The sequence below is a fragment of the Tachyglossus aculeatus genome, chromosome 13, assembly GCF_015852505.1.
Source record: "Tachyglossus aculeatus isolate mTacAcu1 chromosome 13, mTacAcu1.pri, whole genome shotgun sequence".
In the NCBI taxonomy this organism is placed as follows: Eukaryota; Metazoa; Chordata; class Mammalia; order Monotremata; family Tachyglossidae; genus Tachyglossus; species Tachyglossus aculeatus.
Genome location: NC_052078.1, coordinates 14,757,308 through 14,773,727, shown reverse-complemented (window position 1 = coordinate 14,773,727; position 16,420 = coordinate 14,757,308). Strand labels below are relative to the sequence as shown.

General features: G+C 41.1%; 1 protein-coding gene across 14 annotated transcripts in view; it reads right to left on the bottom strand.

Moving 5' to 3' along the window:
• PARD3 (par-3 family cell polarity regulator) overlaps nucleotides 1–16,420 on the bottom strand; it is a 496,072-nt gene that overhangs the window by 240,238 nt on the left and 239,414 nt on the right. For 11 of the 14 annotated variants that reach the window (XM_038755497.1, XM_038755494.1, XM_038755500.1 and 8 more), the window contains exons 4-5: nucleotides 11,182–11,360; nucleotides 1,252–1,383 (exon numbers count right to left, since the gene is read on the bottom strand). In XM_038755497.1, coding sequence (XP_038611425.1) covers nucleotides 1,252–1,383; nucleotides 11,182–11,360 — 311 coding nt within the window. The remainder of the gene's footprint in view (nucleotides 1–1,251; nucleotides 1,384–11,181; nucleotides 11,361–16,420) is intronic. The other 3 variants (XM_038755501.1, XM_038755507.1, XM_038755506.1) reach the window with 1 other exon arrangement.

Sequence of the window (16,420 nt, the reverse complement as noted above, 5' to 3'; positions counted from 1 at the left end):
GTTTTCTAAACACACACACACGTACACACCATTCTTTAGACTTAAGAACATAGACGGACACTTCGGAGAGCTCACACAGAACACTTAGAAGGTGAGTGGACTCAAAAGCCGAGAAAAAGGAGAAATCACCCTAAGTAGGTTTTCCACCTGCATTCACTCTGCCAGGGTAACACCTCCTGCCCAGATACACAAACAAAAGGCTGTACTTTATTTCAGGCCCATTCTCATGAGCTTCCTTCCGCTGTTCATGCCCTGTTAAACAGTTTTCAGTCTAATTAATTATCCTGCTGATAGGAAATCACCAAAGGCTCCTGCTCTTCCAGGTTCACACAGCCTCATTAACATCAAATTCAATGAATGGATCATTTTTTTTCAAAATGTATTCACAGAAAAAATTTGCAAAATTTGGAATCAAGCAGCTAATGCAATGTAAAACAGCTTTTGACAGCGTGGGAGTATGTTATGTATTTTCAAAATATTTTTTACAGAATTAGAGTGAAAAATCAAAGGGGCAAAAATCCCTCAGAAGAGGTGAATCGAAAATTAGAATCCTCAGCAATTTTTACAGGCAGTTTATTTATGAAAATCTATAATTCAGTCCCCTTGCTCGAAATACAAGTTTACTAATGACTAGCAGAAATTGCAGAAACTGCACTACTCTGGTAGATTATCCTACAAACAGAAAAAAGTTATTCATTTTATATAGGTGGTCATTAAGAACATTAACTTTATATATTTTACCAAGGGTATATCTCCTGGGATAACAGGTGGTGAGGAAAAAAAAATATTGGTGCTCTCCAATTTTTTTGACTTGTATATGTAAACTAATATCAACTCTGTACCAAAAATCTTGTTACCATCACCTCTTGACTTCCTGTGGAATAAAAGGGTGCAAACAACAGGAAATGCAAAATGAGGGAAATTAGACTGGTCACTAGCTGGAAGGAGAAAATGTGCTTCTCGGGCCTGTGAAACTGATAGAGAGGGTGAAGCCTGGACTGGTGACGCTTGCAGAGTTACTATGGCAGATATCCATGACATGAGAGGGTGGAGACTTTCAGTGTGTGAGATTTTAACTATCTGTCACAGCTAATCTACAGAGGATCGTCCATTTATGAATAACCCTCCTGAGTCCTACAACCGTTTTCCTGAAACCATAATCGCATGGACATAAACTACTTTGGAATGTAAACATGGGCTAGGACAAAGATTATGCTTGTAGAGTAATATATATATAGTCATATATATTACCTGTTCTTGCCTCTCCAGCCACGTGTCCACCATGGGATGACTGGCACTTAATGATGAGCGAGCACTGTCTCTCTGAAACTGGTTAGACCAGTTACTAGTATCCCGGGGAAGGCTTCGGTAGTTTTCATCTTTCTATTTCAAAAGAAACAAAAAGGTGCCTTGTAAAAAACCAGATCTTGCAAATGAACAATGCAACTGGTTTTTAAAAGAGAATATTCACAGCGGGTATCACAAGAGAAGAAAATATGTTTTTGACAACACACCAGTGGCTGAGACACATCATTATTCTCGTTCAATAAGCTGCCTTTGTTATTTAAAACCATGAGAACTCAGCTAATGATCAGGAGTCAGTTAACACCTACAGAGACCTGGGTTTCTGTTGGCTTTTTCTCTAGTTGGAGCACTCAGAAATGATGGAGAAGGAGGGCAGAAAGTCATTCCCCCGTGAATGGGTTTTTCCACTACTACTAACCTGCCATTTTGCCCTCTCTTCAGTTCCCCTATGGAAGTTGACTTCTCAACTGCAAATAATAAATGAGACTGCAGAGTAGGTAAGAGAAAAGAGATGAAAAATCACCCAGGAAAAATGTCCAGTGCCCATTCAGTGTTTGACGCTGATTTAGGGGCAACTCAGAGTGAGAGAGGAACGGGTGAGATAGCAAGGAAAGGCCGTAGAACAGCTTAGGGAAGTGTGAAAGGAAAGAAGGTGGTGGTACGGAGCAGAGGGAGGAGTATGATGGGTGGGAGGGCTAAGAGTGGAGAGTGGGAAGGCTAGAAAACTAGCCTAGAAAACTGCTGGCTTTGGAAGCCTGAGCTAAATCTTATCCACAACACAGCTAGGATAGCTATGCCACTTCAAGCAACCAGTCGCACCAGCAGTTGATGGTGACAGCTGTACAGTGCCGAGAGAGGTAAGAGGTTGGCATATGGTCAGGAGAAGCAGGATGGCCTAGTGGTTAAAGCATGGGCCTGAGAGTCATAAGGACCTGGATTCTAACCCCACCACTGCCACTTGTCTGCAATATTCATATTCTTGGGCTGTGCAAACCTAGCTTCTAATATAATCTCCACCAGGGAAGGGTTAACGCAGTTCTCTTAGGAATAAAGCAGTGGAATTGACGCACACAAATGAAGGATGTTGGTAAAAGCCCCACTGAACAAATTCCATGGTGAATTTCACCCAACTGGTAGCTCTGTCTTAATGACACTTTGGAGATTTGATCAGAAGAGGCTTGGGACAGAACAATTCCCCAAGGGAGGGTATTTGAAAAGTCCCCTCTCTCCTCAGCACTTCATCAAACATTCAAGCCACAATATATGATTTTGCTTTTGTTTCTTGTTACACAAGCACAAGGGACCTCGAAATAGAGGTAAACCTACTTGGAAAACTTTTCCCCCAGCACTTAAACATTTTTTGACAATCCAGATACTTTTGAGTGCTGATTATAAATTCTAAAAAACCTAAAAGTTGCCTTTTTAAAGGAGCTTTCAGAGAAAGTTTTATAACCATTTTGTACAGTGTAAATTGACCCCATTAAGATGATTCTGAATTCAGAAGGACCACACATATTGTGAGGATTTTTATTGCTAGTTTCAACTAAGTATGGGCTGTAAAAAGAACTGCAAATTGCCCATCATGTAAATATCCATGTCCAATTGCATTTAAATAAAAAGGTGCCATCACTCCATTCAAGCCGGGCATGTTAGAGTACACTGATCCTACCAGGATATGTAATTCAACCCAGTAGGTAAGTAATAACTAGTCTTAAGGTAGAAAATAACTAAAAATAAAAACTGTTCCCCTTTAGAAAGTCTACCTGGATAATTCGATAGCTTTATAGAATTTTTGGTAAAGAGAAAAAAGAAGCTTCATGAATTTAGCAGAAGCTCTCTTTGCACAAATAAGTACCTCGATGTAAAATGAATAGGAAATGCTGGAATAAAGTGATTCAAATTCCAGTATAAATCCACTCATGAACTCTAATCCTCTTGCAAGATTCTTCATGATGCGGAATATTTAAAAATAAACTCATTTAAAGTTTTTTTAATATTTCCTTCAAAGTTTGTCCTATCAGAGATTTCAAGATAATGCACTTCATTTAAATAGTAGGCAGCAGATTACATTGATAGACCTCATCTCTACTGGAAATTCATCCATTGTGTCATGAGACAGTTAATGATGGGGATCGATAATTATAATTAATTGTTTAAAGGTTTATGCTTTTCTCCCAATTGCACTGTGACAAGCGTTACTCATGGCTCCATAATATATAAAATGGTAATCAATCACTAACGCACCAGAGATGCCAGACTCCAATCACAATTCCACAGTTCGACTGTACATTAGATTTCAAACTGAAACATCCATACAGTAAGCACCCATAACTAAACTATCTAAACTGTGGTTATATCAGCATTTTCCCCAGATTTTAACATTTTCTGATTTTAACTTGTTTTTGTGCTACCTTTGTATATACCTAAGACTAATTTTTTCAGGGTACATTTTGTTCACTCCTCTATACACTTGTTGGCTTAAATGTGGCAACCAAGTAAAAGCACAAAGAGGTGTATGAATAAAAAAATGAATCTACTGGCCTGTAATTACTGAACCTCTCACGATATGATGTACATAAGCAAAGAAACTAATTAAAATTCTTCACTATTTACTGCTAGTTCCCCCCCTCCCCCCAATGAAAGTAACCTCTTAAAAGTAAATAATATCCTCCATTCCACAATCATCAATGAAATTTATTGAGCGCTTACTGGGTGCAGATCACTGTACTAAGCACCTAGGAGAGTGCAATATAACAATATAACACATTCCCTGCCCAAAACAGGCTTACAGTCTAGAGGGGGTATACAATCATGCGTACTTTCACTCCGAATTTTGGATACAACACTACAGAGGAGTAAGGGAAAATTCTATTTACATCAAGCATCTAATGGGACACAAACAGAAGCCATATCAAGTTAGAGAAGGAGCGTGGCTCATTGGAAAGAGGACGGGCTTTGGAGTCAGTGGTCATGGGTTCAAATCCCGGCTCCGCCAATTGTTAGATGTGTGACTTTGGGCAAGTCACTTAACTTCTCTGTGCCTCAGTTACCTCATCTGTAAAATGGGGATTGACTGTGAGCCCCCCGTGGGGCAACCTGATCACCCTGTAACCTCCACAGCGCTTAGAACAGTGCTTTGCACATAGTGCTTAATAAATGCCATAAAAAAAGAAAAACATGCATGGTTGGGGAGTGTATCAAAGCTTAATTAAATACTCTGAATTTTCTGTGATACAGGGTTCTTCAGGTATCACCATATTACAGGAAAACTTGCTAATACTTTGTATTTATATGGCACTTAGATATTTCAAAGATGCTGACACAAATTATTTAATTTTTATCTTCACAGCATCCCCGTATGGTAGGTAGACACAACTGTTACTATTCTCATTTTCAGATGGGTGAACTGAGACCCAGAGAGATTGTGACTTGCCCCAGGTCTCAAAGCAGACTAGTAACAGAGCTGGGATTTGAACCCAGGTCTCTTGACACCTCAAATTGCCATCCCTTTTTTCTGCTACCACAACCCCTGCAACAAGAAGCAGTTTGGCTTAGTGAGTAAAGAATGGGCCTGGGAGTCTTCTAGACTGTGAGCCCACTGTTGGGTAGGGCCTGTCTCTATATGTTGCCAACTTGTACTTCCCAAGCGCTTAGTACAGTGCTCTGCACACAGTAAGCGCTCAATAAATATGATTGATTGATTGATTGGGAGTCAGAAGGACCTGGGTTCTAATCCCAGCTCCGCCACTTATCCGGTGTGTGACCTTGGACAAGTCACTTCCCTTCTCTTTGCCTCAGTTACCTCATCTGTTAAATAGGGATTAAGACTGTGAACCCTATGGGACAGGGACTGTGTCCAACCTGATTAGCTTGTATCAACCCCAGCACTTGGTACGTGCCTGGTACATAGTAAGTGCTTAACAAACTCTATTAAAAAAAGCACAAAACATTCTGCCATAAAATTCAATGTCGTCTTCAACCAATCACATTCATTGAAACGTTACTGTGTACAGGGCACTGTACTAGGCGCTTGGGAAGACACAACAGATCCATTCCCTGCCCACAACGGGCTTACAGTCTAAAGGGGAAAACAGAAAAGTTTCACCATTACAGGAAGTTCACTGAGAAATGATGAATTTTAATTACAATAACAGTACAAAGCTGTTTAGAGCCCACAGATAGTGAGGCGGTGGGGGATATGGACCACAAAAAGACAGGGCTTCTCAAACCCCTTTACCATATACTGAAACAGCAAGACAGAAAGCTCAGCATGGATATTTGAAAACAAAGTTGGTAAAAACTTTTGCAGGTAAGGGAAGCCTATATTTGCCTTAAGCCTTTCTAAAACTGAGATAAATCAATATTCTAAGTCCATTTTAGGAAGGGTAACTATCATCAGATCATCATCAACTGAGTGCCAACTGAAAAACACGGCACTAATCTAATGTTCTGAACTAGAAAATGCTAATGGGCCACTTCAATTTTTTTACAACTATAAAGAAGAGACAAGCCGTATTGTCACTCACTGCTTATTTTGATAATTGAAGTCTTTAGAAAATGGTTACTCCTCAAGTTCCATGAACGGAACTAATCTGTATGAATGAGTGGCTCATTAACTAGTGATGAAAAGAGAAGACCATTGCTAAAAGTCACTGACATTTAATTTTAATCACCTGATGGACATGAATTCATAAAGTTGTACAATCCCAGTCTGGTCTGTGATAGAAACTTCTGAGTGACAACGAAAGCATGACAAAAAATGAATTAATCTGGGCAGCTGTGATGAACTGCCATGCAACCAGTATCCTATGTAAACCTGACGTGTCCTACAGTGTGGTCTGAAATCAAATATAAAAATGGTTTCATTGTCAATCATACAAGGACACACCTCTTGTTTTTTATAATAACAATAATTATTATTATTGTGGTATTTGTTAAGTGCTTATTACGTGCCAGGCACTGTACTAAGCACTGGGATGGATACAAGCAAATTGGGTTAGGTACAGTCCCCCTCCTATGTGGGGCTCACAGTCTCAATCTCCATTTCACAGATGAGGTAGCAGGCTCAGAGAAGAGAACTGATTTGCCCAAAGTCACACAGAAGAGAAGTGGTGGAGCCGGGATTAGAATCCATGATCTTCTGATTCCCAGGCTCTGCTCTATCCACTACACCATGCAGCTTCTCTCTATATAAAAGCTCATAATAATATTAGTAATACTAATAATGGTTAAGACTTCCTGTTAAGAGTCTTCATGTATTTAAATGAGAAAGCCATTTCCAGTCTCAGTTCTCCTACAAGATAAGAGTTATGTTCTGGAAGGACATCATGTTATAGAAAACTCACATTATACTACTCATACTTAGACCAATGCTACACATGTACAACAGAAAAATGATTTCTTCAGACACCTGCCTGCTTTTGCAGACTTGAGGATGGTCTTGCATCCATGCAGAAGTTGAAGAACATTTCCCAGTTTCTCAAGTGGGAATAATGCAAACAGCTGGGATAAGAAAACCAACAGTTATGGAAATTCTTTGGAATTTATGGTTGGGGACTATGCATAAAATTTACTATCTGCTGTGTGTGCACAGAGATGTTTGACAAACCCAGTATTTTGTTATCTTGTACCCAAATTTGCAAAAAAAAAAAAGTTAAAGATCATCATGTGTTCCATTACTACTCAGTCAGGGAGCAAAGGTGGACACATTCCCTGCCCATGAATATTCCAATAATTTCACCATGATACCGCAGTATTATTTGGAAGTAATGATGTCATCACGCTGGTGTGGCCACAAATTGATAAAGAAGTGTAGCTGAAGCAGTAGACCTCTAGTTTAAGACCCAGAAAAAGGAACTTGGTTTGGTAGCAAAGGTCCTTCTGATGTTCAGGTAGGGGATCAAGATTCATCAAGGGAGAACAATTGAAAAATAGTCCTGGGTTATGAAGAAACTCTTTTATAGAATCACCTTCAAGATAACAAAAATAGCCAGAGGGGAAAACAAAGACGACGTCTTGTCCTGGAAATGATCAATGCGACACTGCCAAAAAGTACGATCTTCACGAGTTCCTTATAAAAGTGATTAATGATTACACCCACACTTAGGCATAGTTTATGACTGGATGAAATTATAACAAGATGTCCAACTTCAAATATTAAGGGTACACTGAGCATAAAGTAAAAATGACCACTCTCTCAAGGCATGAATTTAATCTTCCATCAAGAAGAAGAGAAGGTATGATTTTTCCCTTCATCTGTTTAGAAATTCAGATTGGGGATTTAATTTCACAGCAAGTGCAAAAGCTGTTGTGATTGCAAATTCTATCCATCTGAAATTTCTCACCACTTGCCAACCTTGGAAGAGTTTTCCTCGCCCAGTTCACACCGAAATACTTTATAAGTTTTATAACTACTGAGGACTTGCAAGATGCTATTGGCTGTCAAATTTTTTTCTTTTATTTCAGATGCCAATGACTAGATCTATCACAACCAATTTAATAACAAGACCTCAAATACTCTAATGGAATGGAGGAGGAAGTGACAAAGACTTAATTAGGAGAGCCCTCTGCCAAGTGTCTGTATGTGTCAGGGGTACTGGCAAGACACTATGCGTGCCAAGAAACAAAGGGAAAGCTGAAAAAAAAATCAACTCAGGGGTAAGAAAAATCCCATGAACTCTGTTTTGAAAAAAATGAAAGATAGCAGAAAGAACACCAACCCAATTTATCCCCCAGTCTTTTCTCCTAACCAGGTATGGCTGCATATTGGCTGTCTGCCTAGATGTCAATTGTACAGTACACTTTCATAGATTAAGCCTGAAACCTTCTGCCTTGAAAAGAAAAAAATAAATGAAATAAATCAGGGCTTCTCATCATTTAGGGAAAGGGAACGACGACTGCACAAGTTCCCCAGTTGTATACAACTGCCAAGAGAAATAAGCAAAGGCTTTTACCTTGCAACTTCATGGAAGGCTGCATCTGATGAGAGCTTCAATTTCTTTTCTTTGTCCAAAGGAGAGCTTGAATACTTCCCATATCCCATATATCTGTCTCTTAATTTACAATGACACTGACACATTAAGTTTGACCAAAGAGGCGGTAAAGATGATTTAGCCTATTCATACCGGCTGAAATATTCTCTCCCTGGAAGAGACATGGACTGCATGGAAAACCTTAAATAAGAGTTCGATTTCTAGCTTGGTGTTAAAACAGATGCTGAAACTCAGGGACAGCTGTGAGATGTGCAACAGACCAGGGATACCTCACCATTCAGAGAAGCAGCGTGGCCTAGCGGATAGAGCACGGCCCGGGAATCAGAAGGATGTGGGTTCTAGAATCCCGGCTCTGCCACTTGTCTGCTGCGTGACCTTGGACAGGGCACTTCATTTCTCTGTGCCTCAGTTACCTCACCTGTTAAATGGGGATTAAGACTGTGAGCCCCATGTGGAACAGGGACTGTGTCCAATCCGATTAGCTTGTATCAATGCCAGGGTTTAGTACGGTGCCCGGCACATAGTAAGCGCTTAATCGATACCATAGTTATTAATTATTAAATACCACCATCTTTCCCCTTCACCTAAAAAAGGTTTCAATGTGATGCCAACCATCAGAATACAGAGAAATCAAGAAGATGTAGACAGCCCAGGTAATGTCACTTGCAAACACCTCTTCAATGAGCAACCAGCCTGCTGAAAGTCATCAACTAGGTATGCCTCCCGGGACCGGGAAGGTTAGCACCGTTAGGTCTGCCCAGGTGGTAAACAGCCAAGTCATGGCCTGGCTTAGCAGCATTTGTGCTGTGAAATTTTAGTAAAAGTACACACTGTCTACCCTTTCCACTGTCAATCTGAATGTCTGACCACAAATTATTTTAATGAGTGCTACGGAGAGTAGAGAGAAAGAAAGAAAAGAGGTATAGGAGAGTGAATCCAACCTAGGCTGTTGGGAGTTCTAGTCTTATTTTCACTTTACTCATTTAAACTTTATCCTATTGGAGTTCAGGTTTGGTTTAGGTATGGTTTGGAATTTTAACTGTGGAGGAAACACTATTCCCAAATCTAAAAAAAATTTCAGGATATATCAGCTAAACCACCTCATATTATTACACTTCCAGGATAGCTTTTCTTTCCATCATCAATCCCAGAGTAAGACAAAAATTAAGCTATAGATAGGAAACTATGGGGAATGACATTAATAAGTAATAATGGTTGTATTAGTTAAGCACTTGCTATGTGCCAGGCACAGTACTAAGCGCTGGGGTGGATACAAGCAAATCAGATTGGACACATCACTGTTCCACATAGGGCTCACAGTTTTAATTCTCTATTTTACGGATGAAATAACTGAGGCACAGAGAAGTTAAGTGACTACCCCAAGGACAAACAGCAGCCAAGTGGTGGAGAAGGAATTAGAACCCAGGTCCTTCTGACTCTCAGCCCATGCTTTACCTGTTAAGCCAAGCTGCTTCTCTAAATAGCAACCTAAAGTTTAGGGTGCAGATGATAACAGTGAATTGATGAAAACAACACTGGCAAAAAATCACATTTACTAACATGCCCACTCATCTGCCCCCATTCAGAAGTCCCTCAGGGTAGAATTGTGACCTTCCAGATGTTACAGAGAAAGTAACTGAACAGAAAAGGCCTCGCTTATTTAATAAGTCGATGACAAAATATTTCCAGGGTTTGAAAAAGACCTGAATATCCTTGACTTCCATTTTGCATTTCGAGGCGCTAACCAGAACTGCATTCTCATTGAAAATGATTCCAGAGAGAAATGTTATCAACAGACGTATTGAAAGAAAAGAAAAAGAGAACAGCTTTTCAACAACACTAAAAACATGAAATTGGAAATCTTCACTTGTCAACAAAGAATTCTACAATAAAATTTAAATATGAAGTTAATTAGCTGAGGCATATTTAGTAAATCTGGAAGAAAAATGAGTTGGAAAGGCACAAAAACGGGAATCTTCAGAGGTAAACAGCATTTATTTCATTCAACTTGTGCTTTCTTTTAATAGGGCTTTATTCCATCCCTACATTCAGTGAATTTATTAAGTGGCCCACCACCTGACATTATCGAAGGAGGTTCAAATACTATTACTGGAATCTAGTATTCTAGGTATGAATACTAACCAGTGAAAACCAGTGAAGACATCAACTCAAAAACCATACACGAATTGGATCTAACTTGTTGATAATGCATCATCCAGGACCAATTATAACTAATCTACTTTATGGGGATAATTTTCAGACTGCATAGTATCTGTAGTAATCAAGGACATGATGGCAATGAACGTACCAAAAGATGAAATCCAAAAATTAAAATTAAAAGTGAATTACGTGATTTTTCAGTCCTGGCAGATCCAATCAGGTCTTATTCTATGTAAGTCAGTGGGCAAAATTCAGTCAACTAAAAGTGAGGTACTGTACATTTGTGCAGTTAAGGCTGATATTTAGAAGGCACACAGTTGCACAAGTGGAAATAACAAAATATTGAAAAAAATGTGGTCTGGTATTCATTTCCAGACTGCCACAGAAGACCAAGTTGCAAAACAGTGCTACTTAGTTGTGAAACTAGAATGACATCAAAGTGGTAGATCCATGATGACTTCTTTAGTTATACATATGTCTTGAAATTCACTACCTCTCCATCTGAAAAAACGAGAAAAACCTTCTGTATGCAGACTATTTTGCCTTGGTAGAGGCCATTTTTTCAATGCCTCAATGTCACCTTAATGCTGAAAAACCTGCTGGTCTAATAGAAAAATGAAACCTGGAGAAAGGGTAAGGTTGGCTGAACTGGGCTAAGGAGACGATGAAGACAGAGGTTTCAATGTACAAGTAGATGACATTATGCAGAAGATGAAACATTTACCTTCCTATCACGACTACTGGGACTCCCAGAAGTGTTTGGCTTCAGAAAACCAGCTGTGGTGGACCATCTTGTAGGGTTTTTCCTTGATGGCTCCTCAGAGGAAAAATTTGTTTCACTGACAGAAGTAGAGAGGCCAATTAGTGCAGGGTCACTGCTCCGCCGTACATGAAGGGGCATATCTGAAAAGACACATAAGAAAAAATGATGTAACTAACCTACCCTTGGAGATATGTACGAGATTGGGCTAGGTGTTAATCCTAAATCGTAACAATCAAAATATTAATCGGAAGAAATTTACAAGAGAGTTCACTTTGGCCAGTCCCCTTGATGGAAATTCTTTCACCAATAAACTGATGTCCAAAAGAAAGTCAAACTTATTATTTCAATCCTGGACCATTTCAGTGACACTTAGTTATCTATTAGACAAAGCATTATAAAACTGTCCATACTTGGACACTTCAAGATTTCCAGGCCTGGTAGAAAACTATGTTCTAGGACACAGACAGCCCCTCCGGGCACCTTTCACATAGGTAGGAATGTCTTGCCTATATTCCCCTTCGAGCCTATCACCCCTTTCCCCTTCACATCAAAAAGTCCCCCACTCTCCCTACCTTCAAAACCCTCCTAAAATCACATCTCCTTCAAGAAGCCTTCCCAGATTAAGCCCTTCATTTCTCCTATCCGCCCACCCCTTTGTGTCAATTATGAACCTGGCTTTGTATCCTTTAATAACTAGAATAATAACTGTGGTATTTGTTAAGCACTTACTATGTGCCAGACACTGAACTAAGCGCTGGGCTAGACACAAGGTTGGACACAGTCTCTGTCCCACATGGGGCGCTCAGTCTTAATTCCCATTTTACAGATGAGGTAACTGAGGCACAGAGTAGTGAAATGATTTGCTCAAGGTCACACAGCAGACAAGTGGCAGAGCCAGGATTAGAACCCATGTCCTCTGCCTCCCAAGCCCAAGTTTTCCAGCCTCCTCAGGGAATGGCAACATGAGTCACTGTTACCTACCACCAGTATCAGGGAGGGAAAAGCTGGCAGCCTGGCCAAATTTAAAGGCACTAGTATTCAGTAGCTCATCCAACTCCTTATCACCCTATTTCTTCTACAGGCTTACTCTTCTATGACATCAGCCAAGGGAAAGTTGTCAAGATATACCCTCTAAGTCTTCTAGCCCAGATCAACAGTAAAAATCATTCTACATCTATAGCAAGAGGCATTCAATGGGATATGCTGCATGTCTAATTTTATTTGGTATTAGCGGCTATTATTTCTGCTAGGAGAGGAGGATCTCCTCCCTCTTCTCAAGTGCTACTCCGGCCACTGTGCTTTCTGACCCCATTCCCTCTCATTTTATGAGATCTCTCGCCCCATCCCTCCTCCCCTCCTTAACTTCCATCTTCAACCGCTCACTCTCCACTGGTTCCTTCCCCTCTGCCTTCAAACATGCCCACATCTCCCCAATCCTAAAAAAACCCCTCTCTTGACCCCATCTCCCCTTCTAGTTATCGCCCTATCTCCCTCCTACCATTCCTTTCCAAACTCCCTGAATGAGTCATCTACACCTGCTGCCTCGAATTCCTCAATGCCAACTCTCTCCTTGACCCCCTCCAATCTGGCTTCCGTCCCCTACATTCCACCGGAACTGCCCTCTCCAAGGTCACCAATGACCTCCTGCTTGCCAAATCCAATGGCTCCTACTCCATCCTAATCCTCCTCGACCTTTCAGCTGCCTTTGACACTGTGGACCACCCCCTTCTCCTCAACACGCTATACAACCTTGGCTTCACAGACTCCGTCCTCTCCTGGTTCTCCTCTTATCTCTCCAGCCATTCATTCTCAGTCTCCTTTGTGGGTTCCTCCTCCCACTCCCATCCGCTTAATGTAGGGGTTCCTCAAGAGTCAGTTCTTGGTCCCCTTCTGTTCTCTATCTACTCACTCCCTTGGTGAACTCATTCACTCCCACGGCTTCAACTATCATCTCTACACTGATGACACCCAAATTTACATCTCTGCCCCCGCTCTTTCTCCCTCCCTTCAGGATCATGTCTCCTCCTGTCTTCAGGACATCTCCATCTGGATGTCTGCCCGCCATCTAAAACTCAATATGTCCAAGACTGAACGCCTTATCTTCCCTCCCAAACCCTGCCCTTTCCCTGACTTTCCCATCACTGTAGATGGCATTACCAACCTTCCCGTCTCACAAGCCCGCAACCTTGGTGTCACTCACAACTCTGCTCTCTCATTCACCCCTCACATCCAATCTGTCACCAAAACCTGCCAGTCTCACCTCCGCAACATCGCCATGATCCGCCCTTTCCTCTCCATCCAAACTGCTACCCTGCTGGTTCAATCCCTCATCCTAGCCCGACTGGATTACTGCATCAGCCTCCACTCTGATCTCCCATCCTCCTGTCTCTCCACTCTTCAGTCTATACTTCACACTGCTGCCTGGATCATCTTTGTGCAGAAACACTCTGGGAATGTTACTCCCTTCCTCAAAACACTCCAGTGGTTACCAGTCAACCTATGCATCAGGCAAAAACTCCTCACTCTTGGCTTCAAGGCTGTCTATCACCTCGCCCCCTCCTACCTCACCTCCCTTCTTTCCTTCTACAGCCCAGCCCGCACCCTCTGCTCCTCTGCCGCTAACCTCCTCACTGGGCCTCGTTCTCGCCTGTCCCGCCGTCGACCCCCAGTCCACGTCCTCCTCCTGGCCTGGAATACCCTCCCTCCGCACATCCGCCAATCTAGCTCTCTTCCTCCCTTCAAAGCCCTACTGAGAGTTCACCTCCTCCAGGAGGCCTTCCCAGACTGAGCCCCCTCCTTCCTCCCCCCCTCCCCAACTCCCTGCCCTACCTCCTTCCCCTTCCCACAGTACCTGTATATGTTTGTACAGATTTATTACTCTATTTTACTTGTACATATTTACTATTCTATTTATTTTATTTTGTTAATGATGTGCATCTAGCTTTACTTCTATTTATTCTGATGACTTGACACATGTCCACATGTTTTGCTTTGTTGTGTGTCTCCCCCTTCTAGACTGTGAGCCCACTGTTGGGTAGGACCATCTCTATATGTTGCCAACTTGTACTTCCCAAGCACTTAGTATAGTGCTCGGCACACAGTAAGCGCTCAATAAATATGATTGAATGAATGAATTTGCATAACCATAGTTTCTAAAAGTAATCAATCCATTGCTTTGTTATTTCCAAGAACAAAAAGTGTGGATTCTTCTGGCATCTTTCCCTCTGTATTTAGTCATCTTTAACCTCAAGACAACTTCACTGTATTTAATGATCAACAGAAGTGAATTTTTCAGTGAACCTCCAAAAGGAAAATACTTGGTAAAATTGCAGGCATAAGAATCAATTGCAAATTTGGGGGAGAAAAGGTTCTTTACAGAAAACAGAAGATCATATTTTTGCCTTATTGAACTGTTCAACGATAACTCATTTTGGTTTAATTAATTTCTTCTAATAAACTTAACTGCATGCATAAAATGGGGAATTCAGTATTTTACCTATTTAAAATGCCAGCTACTAAAAATCAGAGAGAGACCAGTCTGCCTGGGGAAGGTATTTTTTTTTAAATTAATTTTCTAAAAAAAGGTTGGAGACCCAAATCTACATAGAAAAATAAAAATCAAGCTCTTGGAGGCAAATAAATGCTTGCAAGGAAAGTGTCCCCTAGGCACTAGTGGTATATGATTCAGAAGTGTCAACACTTGGACCTCTTCCAGGCCATAGCCATGTCTTCCCAATTACCACCTCTGAATCCAGACAGGCTGGTGGAAAGCACAGGGAGGCAACACCCTGAAATTCTCTGATGACCTACAATCTTGGAGACTAGGCTGGGAGGCAAGTTATGATGGGGGACGGAGGGAAATGAAATAAATCCCTTCCATACCTCAAAGGATTAGAAACTTCTGTCCAGTGAAAACAGGGAAGAATCAGGGAGTGGATACAGCTGAGCCCTTCTGAACTAAGCAAACTGGACATTAGCTCCCTCCCTCCACATGGTAGGCTGCTTTGAACTACCATTCCCAAATACAGATGGTTTAAGAACAACCATTTCCTCTGGTTGTCCAATCTGATTATCTTGTCCTTACCTTATGCTTAGTACCGTACTTGGCACTTAGTAAAAGCATTTAACAAAAGCAACATGTATTATTAATTGTAATTTATAATGTACTAATTATTATGATAATAATAATATGAGATTTTTGTTAAGTGCTTACTATATGACATCACCCCTACTACCAGTAAGAAAGGAAAGAGTAGATTTTGGTGATGTTACGAGGGTAGAACCAACAGGATTTGGCACCAGATTGTATATGTGGGATGAATGACAGAGAAGAGTCAAGCATAATTAGTACAGTGCTCTGTACACAGTAAGCGCTCAATAAATATGATTAAATAATACCATGGTTATGGGCCTCTGCGACAGGGAAGTTGATAGTGCTGTCTACAGAGATGGCAAAGTCGGTGAAAGGGAGACAGGGTTTAGGTAGGAAGAAGAGGAGTTCTGTTTTGGCCACGCTTTAAGTTTGTGGTGATGGTGGGACATTCAAGTAGAGATATCCTGAAGGTAGGAGAAATATGAGAAAGGAGAGGTCAGGGCTGGAGATGTAGATTTGGGAATCATCCACATGGAAGCAGCAGCTGAAGCTGTGGGAGTAAATGAGTGGGTGTAGGTGGACAATAGAAGGAGACTCAGAGCTGAGCCTTGAGGGACTCCCCCATTTAGAAGGTGGGAGGCAGAGGAGAAGAAGTGGCCAGAGAGATAGGAGAAGAACTAAGACAGTACAGTGTCAATGAGCCATGGTAAGATTATGTTTCGAAGAGAAGGGAGTAGTCCAAAATGCTGAAGAAACCTGAGGGGGTGAAGAGGATTAGGATGGAGTAGAGGCCACTGGATTTGTCAAGGGGGAGTATGATGCTTTGATACAGGATGGGACCTTACTTAAGCTAATAAAATTTCTAATAACTCCCTGACCTTATCACCAAAGTGAATTATGAAGTTCAGGTGCTAGAACACATTTGACACGAACTCCCATGCTGCAATAAGACCAAAGACAGCTTAAATACAAAGCCTTTTGTGGGGGATGTAAGACCACTGTAGTCTTCTCAACTACTCTTCCAACCCACTTCTCTCTGGAGATCTGTTTCATAGACACTCTTCTGACATTTTAACTCAACTTCTCTGTAATAACCAGAAACAATAA